Source organism: Amblyomma maculatum, chromosome 2 (assembly GCF_055883805.1).
Source record: "Amblyomma maculatum isolate TAMU_Amacu chromosome 2, ASM5588380v1, whole genome shotgun sequence".
In the NCBI taxonomy this organism is placed as follows: domain Eukaryota; kingdom Metazoa; phylum Arthropoda; class Arachnida; order Ixodida; family Ixodidae; genus Amblyomma; species Amblyomma maculatum.
Genome location: NC_139345.1, coordinates 25,239,897 through 25,256,775, shown reverse-complemented (window position 1 = coordinate 25,256,775; position 16,879 = coordinate 25,239,897). Strand labels below are relative to the sequence as shown.

General features: G+C 45.9%; 1 protein-coding gene across 3 annotated transcripts in view; it reads left to right on the top strand.

Annotated features, from left to right (window-relative positions):
• The window catches only part of LOC146198172 (uncharacterized), a 104,072-nt gene extending 89,186 nt beyond the window's left edge, over positions 1 to 14,886 (top strand). For all 3 annotated transcript variants that reach the window (XM_084593528.1, XM_084593529.1, XM_084593530.1), the window contains exons 3-12: positions 2,258 to 2,367; positions 3,209 to 3,907; positions 3,971 to 4,031; positions 4,118 to 4,225; positions 4,474 to 4,641; positions 4,737 to 4,833; positions 5,257 to 5,516; positions 7,430 to 7,559; positions 9,641 to 9,721; positions 11,995 to 14,886. In XM_084593528.1, coding sequence (XP_084449654.1) covers positions 2,258 to 2,367; positions 3,209 to 3,907; positions 3,971 to 4,031; positions 4,118 to 4,225; positions 4,474 to 4,641; positions 4,737 to 4,833; positions 5,257 to 5,516; positions 7,430 to 7,559; positions 9,641 to 9,721; positions 11,995 to 12,084 — 1,804 coding nt within the window. In that variant the 3' untranslated portion in view covers positions 12,085 to 14,886. The remainder of the gene's footprint in view (positions 1 to 2,257; positions 2,368 to 3,208; positions 3,908 to 3,970; positions 4,032 to 4,117; positions 4,226 to 4,473; positions 4,642 to 4,736; positions 4,834 to 5,256; positions 5,517 to 7,429; positions 7,560 to 9,640; positions 9,722 to 11,994) is intronic.
• Positions 14,887 to 16,879: the final 1,993 nt, after the last annotated feature.

The following is a 16,879-nucleotide window of genomic DNA, read 5'->3' as shown; positions in this document are numbered from 1 at the left end:
GCCGCAACGGCCGTTGTCCACCACCGACGCGGTGTAGGGTGCAGTGACGGCCTACAACAGATAAAAATTCGGTGGCAGGCCTCCGCCACCAGCGGCGGTGACCTACCTATCCTAGCCCCATCAGGGCCAGGACCAGCCACCCTCCGATGTCTCCGCAAGTGCTTGCTAGGACGTTGACGATTAGCGCGGTAGAGGTCCGTCACTTTCCGCTCTTTCGAAGCTTAGGACGGAGCAGCTTGCGCGCTGTTACCGCGCCTTTCCCTTCCTATAAATCAATCAGCTTGTGCGCTGTTTTCGCGCAGTAGATTTCGAGCCCGCGGTGCCTCTCCGTCGTGAGGTGTGCGTGCATGGCGACCTTTCGAGAGCCGGTTTTCAGGCCGAGGTCATCGTAACTCCTGTACACCTTCGAAAAGAAAGGTCATCGGGCACTCATTACAGCTCGGTTGTCAATGCGGGCAGTTGAGCAGCGAGCACAGCTCCACTCTAGTCTCTCCCTGTTGTGATGAGGGCCCAGGCGAGGCGTCCAATCCGGGCCCAGGATGTCATTCTTGACAGAACGCACGCCGAAATTGCATGCGCGCAGCGCACGCGTTCGCAAGCGCGATAATTGCACGCGAGCGTCGCTACACCCTAAACGGCGAAAAAAAAAAAGCGCGCACACTGATTGATTGATTGATTGATTGATTTACAGGAAGGGAAAGACGCGTTAACTGTCTCACTTGTTTTCTGTAGACACCTCAACCGCGCCGTAAGGGAAGGGAGGAAGGTGGGAGTGAGACACACGCACGCGCACTTACTGAGAGAGAGAGAGAGAGAGAGAGAGAGAGTTGCTTACGGTTGCCAAACTAGTATGAAGCTGTTTTCGTGTTACTTCAGAATGAGTGTCAAGAGACCGTGCACAAAGCGACAAGGCAATAAATAACTCGGAGAAAAACAAAGTGACGGTGTTACAGAAAATCGGTGAGCTCAAAAAACTGGACATCATGCAGCGCCACGAAACGATGAGCATAGTACTCATGTAAACAGCGCAAACTACAAGGGACAATAAAAGAAGGGACACAGGATGGGCACTACATTGTTTACATTATAACATGTAAACGTTTTGCTAGAGCGTGGTACTCCATGACGTAGAAGTAGAAGAAGAATATGCATCAAGGTACCGCTGCACGTATGCCAAGTCGCCCTGCTGGTTTTTCCCGCCGTTCCGTGAGTGGGATCTTGCTCAGCGCTTGATTCATGCCAGCAGCGATGGCGAGGTGGTCCTGCACTCAGCCAACGCAGGAGGCGTTGACCCAACCCCGTACGCGATCTCGAGCTCATTTATGCTCCATCGATGCAATGTATATTTTCTGATGATTCGAAGCCTGCCGTTGTTCATAATTTTTGTTCCCGAAAGCGAAGCCGAGAATGGATGCGAAACGAAGAGGCGTCCGTGTGCTGTGCGATGTCAGCGCACGTTAAAGATCCCCGTGATAGAAATTACTCCGTAGCCCTCCACTACGGCTTTCCCCTTTCACTCCCACCTTCCTCCCTTCCCTCACGGCGCGGTTGAGGCGTCCACAGAAAACAAGTGAGACAGTTACCGCGCCTTTCCCTTCCTATAAATCAATCAGGTGGCTCAGCTACAGAGCAAGTAGCAAGCCCGTGCATTTTTTCCTTCTTCCTACAGCCGCAGCAACACACGGTACATCGCGCGTCTTTTTTTTAAATCGGCTTCAGACATCGGGTTTTTGCGAGAATGCGGGTACTAGTGCTGCAGCAAAAAAAAAAAAAAAGGGGGGGGGGGGGGGGATACGTTTGAATAACAATTAGGGTCGTATGATAGCAGGACTATCCGACACTTCATTTTGATGTGTGATTCGGGCTTGCGTTGTTTTTCTTTTTGATAGAATAAGGTAGCACGTATGTGTGAAGTCGAACCCTGGTAGAATAACCCTCTTGAGGGGTACGGGCCGTTGTTGTCCCGAGGGAACAGCAAAATGCACTACCGCTGTCGACGATCGGAGCTGCGTGCGTCGGCCCAACAGCTGGCGCAGAGCGTCCCCGTCGCTGACAGCGCGTCTCCGGGCTTGGAAGCTGCAGCGGCGGGGCGGTGGACTGCTGCGCCGCTGTGGCCGCTGTTGGCGCCGTCGCGGGGAGGGCAGACCGCGCTGCTCGCCGGCGACCGGCCACGTCGTTCGGCGCGTTGTACCCACTCCCCTCGTGCAGCTGCGGCTGCGCGTGCCCCTGGCTAACGGCGAACCATGGCTCCTTGCAGGGCGCTGTCGCACGAGTCCTGCGCCAACCACAGCCCCCACTGGTGCTCCCCGGCCACCGTGGTCGACCTGGGACGGCGCGGCGTGGCCAACTACGCAGGCCCGGATGCCTGTGAGTGTTCTCCCATCTCGCGAGCGCGTATGTCCTCGACCAGCTTGCAGTGCCGCATGCCTTGCCTGAACAAAAGCGTTATTTTGCAAAAGGAGCAGGAGTACCAAAAGTAGGCTCAAAGAGAGGAAATAAATTTTATTCGCACCCGTCAAGGAAGAAGGCTTTATTTAGCCTACACCCCCAGTCGTTCTCCTAACAGCCGGAATCCCTTGGGACTCGGCGGCGGCCAGGGCGAGACCGATGACTTTGCGTTGCTCATCTGGTTCGTAATTGAGTAAAAATTGGAGGGTCTCTTAGATGTCTCTTAAGAGAAGAATGGCGAAAGCCTACCCTTCCTCTCCTATCATTTGCCTCTCGTCTTTTATCGGCGTTCGTTGCAATGCTACATATAATTGGCTTACAGGAAAGGAAAGGCGCAGTATCACACTTTCTCCGGCGTTCAAGTGTGCCATTGCAGATGGCAGGGCGCATCTCGCCTCGGCCAGCCAGAACGCTGCAAAAGCGGGACACACTTTGTCCACGACAGCATGAACCATTCAAGGCTTTCGTCTGAATAAAGGTTTCCCAGGATTCTACATTTCTATTCGGATCGTTATAAAATGGTCAGGTTCAGACAATGTACTGGACTAGATTTGCTATGCTAGGATTAAATACTTCCGGATGCCATCGTACAATTGGGGGTTTGAAAACACCCCGGTTTGCAATTTCCTCCATATAATCGCAGATTAGCAGGCCGCACGATTGTTTCGTTGCCTTAACCATGTGCCACCGCGGCGGGGCTGCGTTGCCAAAGCTTTCCGCGTCTCGTGGACTAATCGCTGCGTCCTTTACTACCGTGCAGCCGAAGAACAGCCCGAGGAGCAGGAGTGGCGCTACTCGAGCGTCGGCCACGAGGTGGTCACCGTAAGCCCGCTGATGGACCAGCCGTTCCTGTTCAGCGGCGGTGTGGACCCAGCGGCGGCACCTGCCCAGACGCCGCTACCCCGATCTCCTACGCTAGCCGTGACGGGGCTGCTCAAGGTAGTCCACTGGCTCTCCCAGAGGCGCAAGGCTGCACGGCCTGACTCCGGCGGCCGCGACAAAAGCCGCTCGCGGCTGGCCGACGAGCGGCTGGCTCGAAAGAAGCTCAAGGTGCCCGGCAACAGCCACCAGCCGCCGGCCGCCACGCCGCCGTGTACCTGCCACCACTACGCCCGCAAAGCGTCGTTCGCCGGCAGCCGCGGAATCCTGTCGCCCAATGGCAGCCTCTCGTCGAGCGGCTACATCTCGTCCTCGGCCTCATCGGCCGTGCAGACGCCGTCGGACACGGAGCTCGACTGCCGCGCCCGCGCTGCACACGAGGGGGCACCCAGCTGCCGGCTGCATCCGGCACGGGCCAGCCTGGTGCGGCAGAACGCGGTGACCAGCGAGCACGGCCGCTCGGGACGGCAGTGGTTGGCCAATAAGGCGCGCACGCTCAGCCTCGAGACCAAAGCCAACGACGTGGAGAAGCTCTGCGCCACATGGCCACCTCTCGGAAGGTCAGCGGGAAACCCGGCAGGTAAGTGTGAGGGATGTCCTTCCGTCAAGCTTAATAGTAACACAGCTGTTTTCTCATGCGCAGACAATTTTCCCGAAGAACCAGAGCCTGGAGTTGAAGAGGGTGAACAGGATGACAAATCAAAGTGAGTGCAACTCCGTGCCCACCATTACAAGAGCAATATGGTTGAATGAATTACTTACACATGGCTGCCCTGCTCTGCTCATTCAGAAACCAAAGCGCCAACATCAGGGATACACTAGGTGAATGGTGTGTCCCATACAAGGATGTGGAGTTCAAGGAACGGCTGCGACAGGGACGGGATGCAGATATCTACAGGTAATTGTGTATGGCACGTATTACGGTATTAGACAAAAATGCTTGCTAGTGCTCCGAGATTATCGTTGCAAACACTGAAAACAGAATGACATAAGCTTCTTGTACCAGTAATGCTAGCTGCTGTACTATTTACAGTCACCGTTTTGTGCAAAATAGTTGCATGATGCTGCAAATTTTATGCTTCAGCCTTGCTGCAAATTGCCAATCGTGCATGGTGTTCTATATGAACTGTGCAAATTCATTTGCAGGGGGCGTTGGCATGGAGAGGTCCTCATCTATACATTTCGGCACACCAAAGAGCAAGATGTATCCAAATTCTGGGAAGAAGTTGGGAAGCTCTGCATGATCCGTCATGAAAACATTGCTCTCTTCATGGGTGCATGTGCAGAACCTCCACAGTATGCCATCATTACCAGGTTAGCACTTGCCTTTTCTGCTAGTGTACATGCATCGCCGTAGCGGCCGCATTCCCTGATCAATAATGGTAACACTGTTTTGCACATTTTTTCAGCATGAAGAAAGGCCCATCACTGTTCGAGCACATCCACATCAAGAAACACCACCTTTCATTCCACACCAAGGTCAATATTGCAAGGCAGATTGTGCAGGTGAGCAGAGTAATCCCAAGCACTCAAATGCATCTACCACCACCATGAATGTGGCAAGTCAGGGAACTCCTCAGTAAATTAAGATGAGCATTTAAAGTGCACTGTGGAAGTATGTCTTCCTTCCTAAAGCGGTTGGAAGTGATATGGCACATTGGGGCTTGCTGCAGTATGTGACAAACATAGGTGAGAGAGAAGTTACATTTTAAGTGTTTAGATGCTCTAATGTAAACGGTTTTCAACTGTAGATATTTGAACTGACACGCTGCAGGCAGCTTTTTTATGTTTGTATTCAATGGGAGCCAGCACTTCAGTTCCCTACTTGATAATAAATGTGCTTTTCGCTTAGGACAGCTGAGTGTCACAGCTGCCAAGACAAACTATAATGATGTGTATTTCCTCTAAATGTGTCATTGCTCCGTGCAGGGCATGGGCTACTTGCATGCCAAGGGCATCGTGCACAAAACACTCACTTCCAAAAATGTCATACTGGAAAGCCGTGTCAAGCTGTGCCTCATGGATCAGGGTCTCGCTGAGAGAGCACGTGACCTCTCTGACCGTGGATGCCTTGCACGGGGCCACCTCACGTACCTGGCCCCCGAACTGATGTGCAAGCTGCGAGTGGAGCCACCAAATGTCTTCTCAGACTGTGAACCTTCGCAGGAGTCCGACTTGTATGCCTTTGGGTAAGCCTCATGACTAAAGCTTTTGTTGGCAGTTTTTGTCAAGCTGCAGTGGGATGACTGATGCAAATCGAGAAGCTCGATTCTACTGTCTCAGTGGTATAGACCACAACTTCTTGTTAAGCAAACACCTTCAAGTGTGATTATAGAATTTAGTGGGAGCGCTCAGTGCCATCTGTCTCGTACCACAGCTTATGAGCACTGTATTTGAGAATGCATATGATAGAAACTTGAATTTTTTTTGCAAAATGACATTTTTATCTTTTTTATGTCAAGGTTTAACAGAATAGGAAGAAATTACCACTTTCCCTCTGCATAAGTTACATTTTAAGTTAGGTTCTGAAATGCATCCGAGTCAAAATTACTGGATGAGCCAAGAGGTACAACTGCACTATTGAAAATGCAGAATTAGGCACCTGAACAAAGCTAATGGATTTTCTCATTGCGATATGTACCTTTTTAAAAGAAATGCAGGAAGAGATGTATTAAGAGAATATGATTCAGACCACCTTCAGGAATGTTATTGTTGAGTGGTACAAAGGCATTTATTGGTTACTTTCCTTCATAGAAATTTCAATTATCATTTCATTGACAAGATCATAAATATCAAGAGCAGAAGTAACTAAAATCTTTTTTGCATCTACGCACTGCGTGGAAGTTGCCACGGCTGCGGGCTGCCACAGCGTACCTGGTTTTGATGCTGCATTCCCGAGACCTAGCCAGCTCGTAACCAAGAATGTTGCTGTAGTTCTTGTATACTTCGCCCATTTTCTTTTAAGGCTATTTCTCATCACAGTGATTTATGCGACCATTTGTGCGATGTGAAAAAAAAAAAATTTCCAACTTGTTGAAACCTAGTCGCTCTGGCTGCTCGAGCCGCTGTAGGCATTTGAAACAGGTTTTGTGCCACAGTTGGAGAAATTGGGCATTTTTTACTTCTCCACTTCATATTGTGTCTCCGCAGGAATAGTCCACTGAAATTTTAACAAATTGTTCTTTTGTGTGTGTGTGCTTTGCCCCTTGCATAGTTACATTGCAGAAAAGCTGCCATGGCAGGTGATTTGTCGCTGCATTCCAGATCGCGTTGCATGACCCCAATTTAGTCATAGTTACATGCTTGTATATGTATGGTTGGTCCCTTAAAATATTATAACAGGATTTTCTAAAATTTTAAACATAGTAACCGAGAAATCATGCTATCCAGGAACATATTAACCAGGGGAGAAGTGTACTGAGCATGTACGAACTGGAAATTTATCAACAAGGTTTTGACTGTGTACACCTCATCTTCGTATTCTTCCATAGCTGTGACACTTACTGTCCTTTGTCCTTGTTTGAACCCAATTTTATCGTTTTGGATGACATCAGCTTTGGTAAGATATATATGTATTAATCCATGTAATCGTATTACTACTCAAGCTAAGTTTGTTGGCTGAACTGTTCACAACTGCATTTGCAAGATGCAGAGCACACGCAGTGAAAGTGGCAATAAATGTATGTGGATCGCCTATGTAGTTTTAGAGCTTGGTGACGTGCATGAGGAGTAAAGGGCAAATGCCACAAGTGCCGTTAGAACTGTCACTGCATGCAGTTAAAAGAAAGAGCAGATGTTGTTACCGAGCCACCTAAGTGGCTCAAATAAAATTTTGTCAACCAACCAATCTCCTTATAATGCCGGTTTTCAGAGAAATAACTGAAGTAAGCGAACAGCAACACAGACATGCAGGTGAATGGCATTCTATAAGCAATGCTGAGTTGTGCTGGAGCAGCCAATTTTTTTAGTATATGGCGAAACACCATTCCAAGTTTAGCATGTATTTACTGCAGTACATTTTGCATTGCATTTTGACGTATGGCTAACCCGCAACTGGCTATGAAATGTTACACTGTAGGTGCATTTTTGCCTGTTGTTCCAGGACGATCCTGTATGAACTGATCGCCGAAGCCTTCCCATTTGGTTCTCAGCACCCACACGCAGTCATATGGCAAATTGCATCCGGTCAGCAGCAGCCACTGAATCACCTGCAGTGCACTGGGAGCTTTAAGGTGAACATGCACATTTCTTGAATGTCTAGTGAGCTGCATCCTGTACACAGGAATAGCATGCTTAGTTATCTTGGACTGCACAAAAAAAAACAAATGTAATTAGGGCATATCGTGTTTGCCCAGCAGAGAGATGATTACTGAGCATTAGTTGGAATCCTCTTAAGGGGGCACTATTGACACCTTTAAGCACTTTGGAAGAGCTCTGTCATCCATGTAAAGTCATCCTGCAAACCATTTAAGAGGAATGTAGCTCATCCTCACAGGATAGTTCCTCCCGCGGAGCATTTTAGGTGAGCAGCACTTGTCTGTTGATCAGACCATGTGCCACTTGACAGATAACACCACTGACTAAATTCATTGCGTTTTATTGTACTGCTTGAATGCTTTTTCTTATACGCTCCATGCACCGCCTGTAGGGGCACCACTGAAGGCCACCTATCAGTGGCTGCAGGAAGCACATAGAAGGCACATTGCTTAGTGCGCCATTGCGGCAGCAAGCATGGCAGAAATATGCACATGTGATTTGCCATTTGCGTGAGTGTGTGGAGATTATATCTGCCGTGATAGCATCCAAAAAGGAATTGCACTGTTTGAAAGTGGACACGTCTGGAGTCTAAGCTGTGGTACGACCCGACCCGCATTCATGCGAAATGCTTGCTTCAGGCATGTCACCAAGACCAACTGTACCGTAGAGCTTATCATTAGTGCAGTGCCCCTTTTGCACTTCAAAAATCAATGCCTACTTTTACGCAATGTGTTGCGAGAAAAACCTGAGGAGTCCACTTTGTTTTCCTGGAGTGCAACTTATGTGTGCTTCATGTGCTCAAAAAGGCGGCCATTAAGAGAGGCACGTGCAACAGGTACTTTGACGGTCGCTTCTAAAAAGGCAAATGTGCTGAGCTCTAATCAGCAATAATTTGCACCGCCTTTATTGAATTCAACACTGTTATAATGCGTCGTTGAAATAGTGAGAGAGTGCTGTTTGTAGCTCCAAGCAGAACTGTTTGAAGTACCACTAGTTTTTGGTGTGACTGGGTCCCCGCATACTGTCTCCTCTCGAGCTCTGTTCTGAATGTAGTATGAGAGACACCGGACAGCTTCGCATAATTGGCCCACCACTGTGGTTGATGAAATCACACACATCATGGTTATGGCATTATTTGTTCCACTGTTGCTACTTTTGAATGTTAGCTTAAGAAGTTAGTGCGACAAACAATTGTTTGCTGTAAGAAGTACCTCATTGCGTTGTTAGGTCCTACCTCCAAATACTAGCTGTTCATTTCGATTTTTAGTGATAGTACCTACATATGTAGTATATACGTATAGCAAGCCGTGCTTCATCAGAAACAATAAGAACACTTCAATCTATTCAGTACTTGTTTTGATTTTTTCCAACCTGCATGCTAAAGTTTTCATTTGACACAGTTTTTTTTTTAAGGCATCAGCATCACAGCATTCTTGCCTTATCTGTCAGCATGTTAGAAGCTTCATTTGAAAACTGCATTACCTATATTTAAATGTAAAACAGGAATACTGCCAAAAATAAATTTACATTTATTACTTCTCAGATGTTCCTAGCTTATAGCATCCATAAACTGTTGCTAATATTGTGGGCAGGTATGCTGGGTTCACTATTAACGAAATGCTGGCTGCAGATTTTGCTGCTTTATTGTGGTCCCTAAGAACTCCCATCTTCACTAAATTTGTATGAAAGCACAGAAAATGTGCGTCACAAACAATTCCTCCGGAAGCCTGATCTACGTTTTATGAGCCGAAAACAGGTGTTGCAACCTCCTCGATGCTCAGGGCATATACAAGCGCTGAAAGCATCAATGTCTAGCCATAATCATGAACATGTGCCCCACGCACCATGCTGGCACATTCTTGTTAAGGGACGATTTAAACAAAATATTGTCAAAGCGTGGAGTGTCATTGTTAGGCATGTCAGCCATTAAATCATTCTAACCTTTCTGATGCTCTCTTCATTTCTTCTTCAGCTTGCTACTACCATGTAAAAACATACTGGCCTCTCCATGGAACTCTCTGCATCAATCTCACTACAAGCACTCCTTTCTTTACAGACACTGATCCATGAGTGCTGGTTCAAGGCTCCTGAAGCACGACCCTCTTTTGTAACTATTGGACGACAGCTGCAGGAAAATGTGAGTATGTGTTCTGTTACGTTTGTTAGGGTCCTTAATTTTGTTTAGTCCAGAGCATCGATTCTCAAACTTGGTTCCAAGGTACTTAGTGGTTCCATCTTCCCGTCTATACTGTCCCCCTCTTCCTGCCACTTCCCTTGCCCCCCTTATGCAGTTCCTTGTCCCTTGTCCCCCTTATGCAACTGGCTTGTTAAACCTCATTTTAGAGCATTGCCTCTTCCTTTTATCCTGGCCTACTTGTCAGCAGCATGATGAATGTTCGGAACATTCTAAATTCTGCACATTATGTGTAAGGCACCTAAGGAATCCACAAAATTCTACGAATTGCAAACAAAGAATTCACAAAATTCTATGGGAGAGGTAAAATTATGCTTCAGAACGCACCTCAATTTATATTAACAACTATTAGTACATATTCCTTTTTTTTCTCTTTCTTTCTTTCTTTCTTTTTTTTTTTTTTCACTTGAGCTCTTTAGGGTAACTAAAGATCTTTTCCACCAGGCTAGGAGAAGCCAGCTATGGCCATAGAAAGAAGGCAGTGTGGGTTGTTGAGAGAAAAGAGCCGCTGACAGGATACTGTGGGGTAAGGAAGACAAAAAAACAGCAAACGTGTAGGGCTGGGCAGCTGGCGGGGAGGCTGAGTATATTATAGTATCGGAGTTTCGGCTTCACTCAATTATGATGCATGCATCTAAAGCATTGCCTCTTCAATAGCATTAAGCTATCTTTTCCTTCCATACTTTATTGTGCTTATTTGCATTTTCTCTGGTTGGCCTTGACAGTCTGAGATTGCATTATAATTGTAATAATAGGGTCATTTTTTTAACATACACCAGCTACACCAGTGTAGAAAATCTCCTATACCTCCATTGGTTTTTAGGTACACTAGTGTAGCTGGTGTAGGGTAAAAAAATGGTCCCAATATTCATTTCGATTCCTCCAGAGCCCTCAAGCTCCCCTTTTCAATATATTATATTCATACAAATAAGTTAAAAGCCAGCCGGGGTGGCGCAGTGGTTACGGCGCTCAACTACTGTTCCCAAAGATGTGGGATCGAATCCCGGCCTCGGCGGCCGCTTTTCCATGGAGGCGAAATGCAAGGCGCCAGTGTGCTGTGCGATGTCAGTGCATGTTAATTTAAAGAACTCCAGGTGGTCGAAATTTCCGGAGTCCTCCACTAAGGCGTCTCATAGCCTGAGTCACTTTGGGACGTTAAACCCCACAAACCAACCAAATAAGTTAAAATCTATATCTTATTTCATCTATCTATATTGAGATTGTATATATTTCGATCATACTGTCGTTCTTACTGATGTCCACAACAAACCACAGAGCATGCTGCTGTTAACACATCATTCCACACAAAAAAAGAAAAAGAGCCTAATCCGTGATTTTTCGTGGAATTGGAAGGAGCTAGGGCCTTAATTATGCACAATGCGCTCTGGTGAGGGAATTAAAAAAAATTCATACTAAAAGTGACCGCGTGGTTAAGATCCTGCTCTGTTGCTATACATTTGTGCTGCCTGAAAAATGCATCATGCAGGGATCTCGCATTGTAAATAATTATGTTCCACTGGTAATCAGGTAATCAGCTCTCACTCTAGTTCACCTCGGAGAGCAGAGGACAAACTGAAGCAGGCATTGTGGCATCCACATTCCAGTGAAAAAGATGCTACTTGCACTGAAAATGAATTTGTTAGAAAATGAATAGAGTTAGAAACAGTCAAAAATTAAATACAGGTGTCAGAACTACCAAGTGTGTTTGCTAGTAAACGAGCGTATCAAAGCAATTTTTTAAGTGCCAATCCCTGAGGCTCAGATACACTGCTGCCAAATAGTGATCACACAGCCCTGCTCGGTTCTTATCACGAGTTTATATTATTTTATCCAGGATATGTCAGCTACTTACTAGTACTACTACTTCGTGGTCACTTGATCACTACTGTAAACAATATGGTCCCGTGACCACCCCACAGCCTCAACCCATGTTTTACACTAACTTCACTTCATCTGGACGATGGCAAAGTTAGTGCCAGGCGAGGGATGACTGTTAAACTGCACACCTGCTTTGTGGGAGCGCCAAGGATACAGTCAGCACGTCCCTTTATTGGCAATAAATGACCAATTTGAATCGTAAAACTTGGAGGGCCGTGACACAGAAGCTACACACAATACACAGACGTGTGCACATAGGTGCACATGCACACCAAGCACATTTGTTTGTAGTGACAAGAATCAACTTTGTCAAAAACTGATTGCTTTGCTTTTTACAGGTGACTCTACACAGAAAGCACAGTTCCTCAGAACCCGACCGCCTGCACCATTCTGGTCTTGCCATTGGCCGACAGCCATTGTGTTCCTAACTGGCTTGTCTTCTGACCACTGGCTCCTCCCAAGGACCTTCCTTCATTACCCAATACTCTGTGGTGGTGTTCATGCCAGCTTCGCAATAAGTGTGTGGACAGATTCTGCAAGCGGTGGAGGACTACGTAACAGCACACCCAAGCGATCAAAGAACTATTTTGTGCGCATGTTGTGAACAAGCAGGATTGAGCTGTCACCTGGTTCAGCCTGTGTACTTCTAAGCGATCTCAACTTTCACATGGCTGCAGTTGCAGTATAGTAGAGAACAACATTCCAATTTACATGCACAAGATCTGTTGCTTTTTGTTGTTTCTGCAGATATCTAGCATGAAGTACCTGAAACGATGCAGTGTGGTCAACTAGACTTCTCGAGGATTGTGGGCTTTTCCGGCAACGAACATTTCTAAGGCACCCCAGCTACAGTGGGCAGATAGATTCTTGCGGGAGCCATATGTATCACTGCAACATAGTGGCTGGCAAAGAAAACTTACGCCAATGCGTAAGCTCCATTGTATACACTTCATGTATTTTACTGGTTGTTAATAATTGCCCCGAGCTCGTTGGGAGCTTTCCTCCAAGGCGTAGAACTATAGTCTCTGCGAAGCAGCTAGTAGCCAAAGGATGTACACACATCTCGGTATGTGAGAGCTTGCTAGTACGCCACTCCAGACTTGAGCAGCAAGGCAACACAATGTGAAGGTTACATTAGTGATCAAGGCAACACTGTGCAGCTGATTAACCTCTGGTGCTCATTTTGAGAGCGGGCAGTGACCAAAAGCTACCTCCCAATTTTTCTTTCAGTGTCTGTGCAACAGATCATGGCACACATTCTAGTAGCCACAGATCTTAAGGTGGCTCTTTGCAGGTTAACGTGAAAAAGTGCTGTCTTGTAGACGTGACCATGTATAAGGCACATTTTGCTGGAGTGGTGTTGCTAACAAGCTAGTTCACCAGAGAATGTTTGGAAACATTTTTCAGTCCTTTTTGTCTAGTCAGGTGACCACCACACCTCCATTCCCTCCGGACACGTGCGAGGAGGCTGGGGGTCATCAGCGTAACGGCTGTTTTAAGCTGTTTTCACTTGCCTTAAATGCGGAGCAATCCAAAGAACAGTGTGTACATAGTGTTCAGTGTTCTACACTTTTGAGTGTCTCTATTGAAGAGATGAAGTCATCAGAGCCAAAGCAAATTTACTGTTTGGTCCACTGCTACTACTGTGTGCTTGTTGCTTGATGAGTCTGCATAGCAAAAACGTTGAAGGTTGTCGCATCCCCCTAAGCTTTGTTGCAAACTCTCGCTTAAGGTGGTATGCAGGGCATGCAGCTTAGTTGTTTGGCATGTTGAACGCTAGCAAAATTGAAATAAGCTATGCTGCAACATGCAGAAGTGAGCATGACTTATTGTTGCGCATACATTTGGCATTTTCACTTGAACTTCATTCAGAATCTGAGAACATTGATGAAATGCAGCAGTTCACCTTGTAAAAATCAATTTAGTAGCTTTGGACCAGGCAGTGATGCAGCATTACTTTGAATATGTTCTCAATGTACCAATGCACCATTCCACACTCAGGGTGTTGAATGTTTTCCATTTGTCTTGGAAAGAGAAGAACTTGCAAAGCCTCATCATCTGTGTTGCAAACTACTCTCATTCTGGTTGTCTAATACACAATGTGCCAATGTAAGGTTGTCAATAGTCAGTCCCATCCTTTGTGTTTTTGAAACATGGGCTCCTTCTCTTTATTTTCTTTGCAGGCTTTTTATTTTCTGTTGAGTGTTTTGTGATGTTTGAGAGCAAAGAAACTTGTCAGTTAACAAGGAACAAGTCAAAAACTGGTTGGGCAAACAATGCTGCCAGTGCTCCAAGTTCTGTGAGTTACAGTACAGTATCAAAACCGATGCAGCATACATTTTCCATTTTGTGGTACAGATTACTCTTGTTTAGCGTTAGCTTAAAAGCGACTGTTTTTAAAAAGGCGTGTGCAGTACCAAAACAAATCACTGCAGCTAATCTGCAACACACATTTTCCATTTCATAGAGCAGGTTACTCTTATTTACTGTTACCTCAAGAAACGGCGGTTTTTGAAAAAGCATCTGAACTGTTAATGGGCTGACATGGCACAGTCACTATGGTGTCCCTTCATGATATCGATGTTCTCTTGTCATGGAATTTTACTGTCGAACAAAACCATTTTTGTGTGTTGTAGAGGTGTCCTGGCATACCGATCAATGCTGAGTCGTGCAAGAACACACCTTGCAAGTTCGCTTAAAGTAATGATGCCGTGAAAAACATTACTCATGCTGTGCAAATTTTATGAGAGGGCTTTAAAAAGCTTTAACCGCGGTTCTATAATTCTAGGTATATACTCTGTCAACACAAATTTAATCAGTGCATTTTCTGTCTAGCTGTATGTTGCATGAGAAAAAACTAGTCAGAAGAGCTGCGTTTGCCTTGAACAGTAACAGAGTTGACATTAGGTCAACACTGGACGCAGGCACTGTAACCTTCAAGATGTTTTGCCACAGTCATCTAGAGTCACTGCTGGGAGTGCAGAGTTGCAGCTAGTAGCAAGGGACAACCTGGAAGTTACTCCAAGGCGCCTGAAGGTTCACACCTGCATGTGTCCATGCCCAGCCCACTGTTATCCCAATGAATGCAAGACATGCTTTGTCAATCTTCCCTGTGAATAGAGCTGTGCATATTTTACTATTAATGCCATGAATGATGTGGTAGTCCTAGCTTTTATAAGTTCCAGTGTTCCCAGTGTTTGACTGTAAATAAAGCTGTGCTTCACACTGTCCTGGCTGTTCCTAGACATATTAACACATACAATTGCTAATGTAAAACATTTTGTTGCACACTTAGGACATAAAAGTGACTAACTGGACTGGATAACACCCACACAAAGTTTTGCAGAAATTGATTAGTTATGTGGCATTTGCTGTCTTGGCATCAGTGCTGTGGTAGGAGTTTGCACGTCATTAGTGGCCGACGGCAGTAGTGGCTGCATAGTGGCCTCACCATGGGCTTCAGTAAATTATTGAAGCTTAACAGATACCAAAGACCGATTCCTTGGAGCTGGCAGGAATTGCTCAAGAGTCCTAACAAACACATTCAGTGAAAAAACATTTGCAGTTCTTAATGCAGTGGCAGGGATGGGTGCTTGATAGTTTCTGTATGTTCTTGTAGCCTTGGTGGCTGCACTGTCACTGATATGTTGGGAAGTGCATATGACTGGGTGAAGTCCCAACAAAAGGTTGTTTTCACAATTAAACTGCGATGATGTCAAGTACATTTCTGTTGTTTGATGCTAGACCACACCACTGTCTACTAGCCCATGACTATGGAGTCCCTCACGCACTCTGCATTATCAAGAGTTTAAATTCAGTGGTAGAAAAAAAGTATGTTTTAAATCCAAAATTTTGGACAATAAGTACATGCTTTACTGTCAAACATGTCAAAAGAGCCATTATAGACCATACAGTTTCATTTTGCCAAGAACAGAAATTAAACTGTTTTGGATGTTCATCCAAAACAGCAAACTAAAATGCAAGCATGTCGAAGAATTACTGGTTGCAGACCATGAAGTAGGAACCTTGCATGTGAGGACACTATGACGCTGCAAACAGTAAGCTCCCTTTCAGATGGGGAGTGAAAGTAAGGTGGACTAGAGGGCTAGTTGCTCGAACATATTATCCGAAAAAAGAAAGCATTACAACAGAACGTAAGAAAAAGTCGGGGCAGAACAGGCACTACTTTTGTTCTTGCCTTTTCTACGTGTTGTAATGCTACAATCTTCACTCAAGTACTGCTGAACCTATTATAATGAAGTTGAAGGGGCACCACAATTCCTTCGTTTAACGGAACGTGACCTGGGTTTGAATGTTTTGCATAACAACCCATTTGCCTGCCATTGTGAATGCCAAGGACAACATACTGCAAATGTGCGCTGGGGTGGCTTCAATGGGGACCTACCACACAAATGAACACAAGTACACCAACCGAATGTGAGCCTTGCTAACACATACCTATTTTTACCGTAACCCACATGGGCTTCTCTGCCTGGAAAACAGGATCTGGAGGAATATTATCGCAGATGACAGGGACGAACCTACTTGGAATACTGCTTAGGTTCATTTTCCAAATTTTCAGCCGATAATTGCCACAATAAAGAGCGCACGCAGCAATGATTTTATCACGAGTAACTGGCTTTTTGGCTTTGCAGTACATAATAGTTCACAACTTGACAGTCCCTGTGCCAGACAGTTTTGATCACAGCTACTATCAGGTCAACAGAAACTTTCACTCTTTCCCGCCACTTGGCCTTGTCAAAGCAGTGAGACGTCGGTTCCATTAAGCATGACAAGTGCACTGCCAAACAGCTTGAGACATAAGACCATGCTGTAATAATGTAAACCAAACTGCACATGGGACTAGAGAAGCAGAGTAAGCCCACAGTAGGTCATGTGCAGTGAAAAGGTTGGAGAATGAAATAATTCCAACGATCCTAGTAAGCATGTTGCCAAAGGTCGCGAGTATAGTGCATGTGGCATTACTTAGCAGGTACCGCATAGACTTTTCGGCGAAGGGACCACCAGCATCAAAACCTACACACCGACGAATTGCCCCCACAAAGCGTCATGTCAACCCCACTTGAAATAGCATGTTTTCCTCGCACTTCGTGCAGCGCTCGACACAGCAAGTTATTAAATGTGGCTATTTCAATGAGCTGGTGGGACTGGTACTAGAGTTGGACCCAGTTACAAATCAGCATACAAAGCAAGAAATGACTA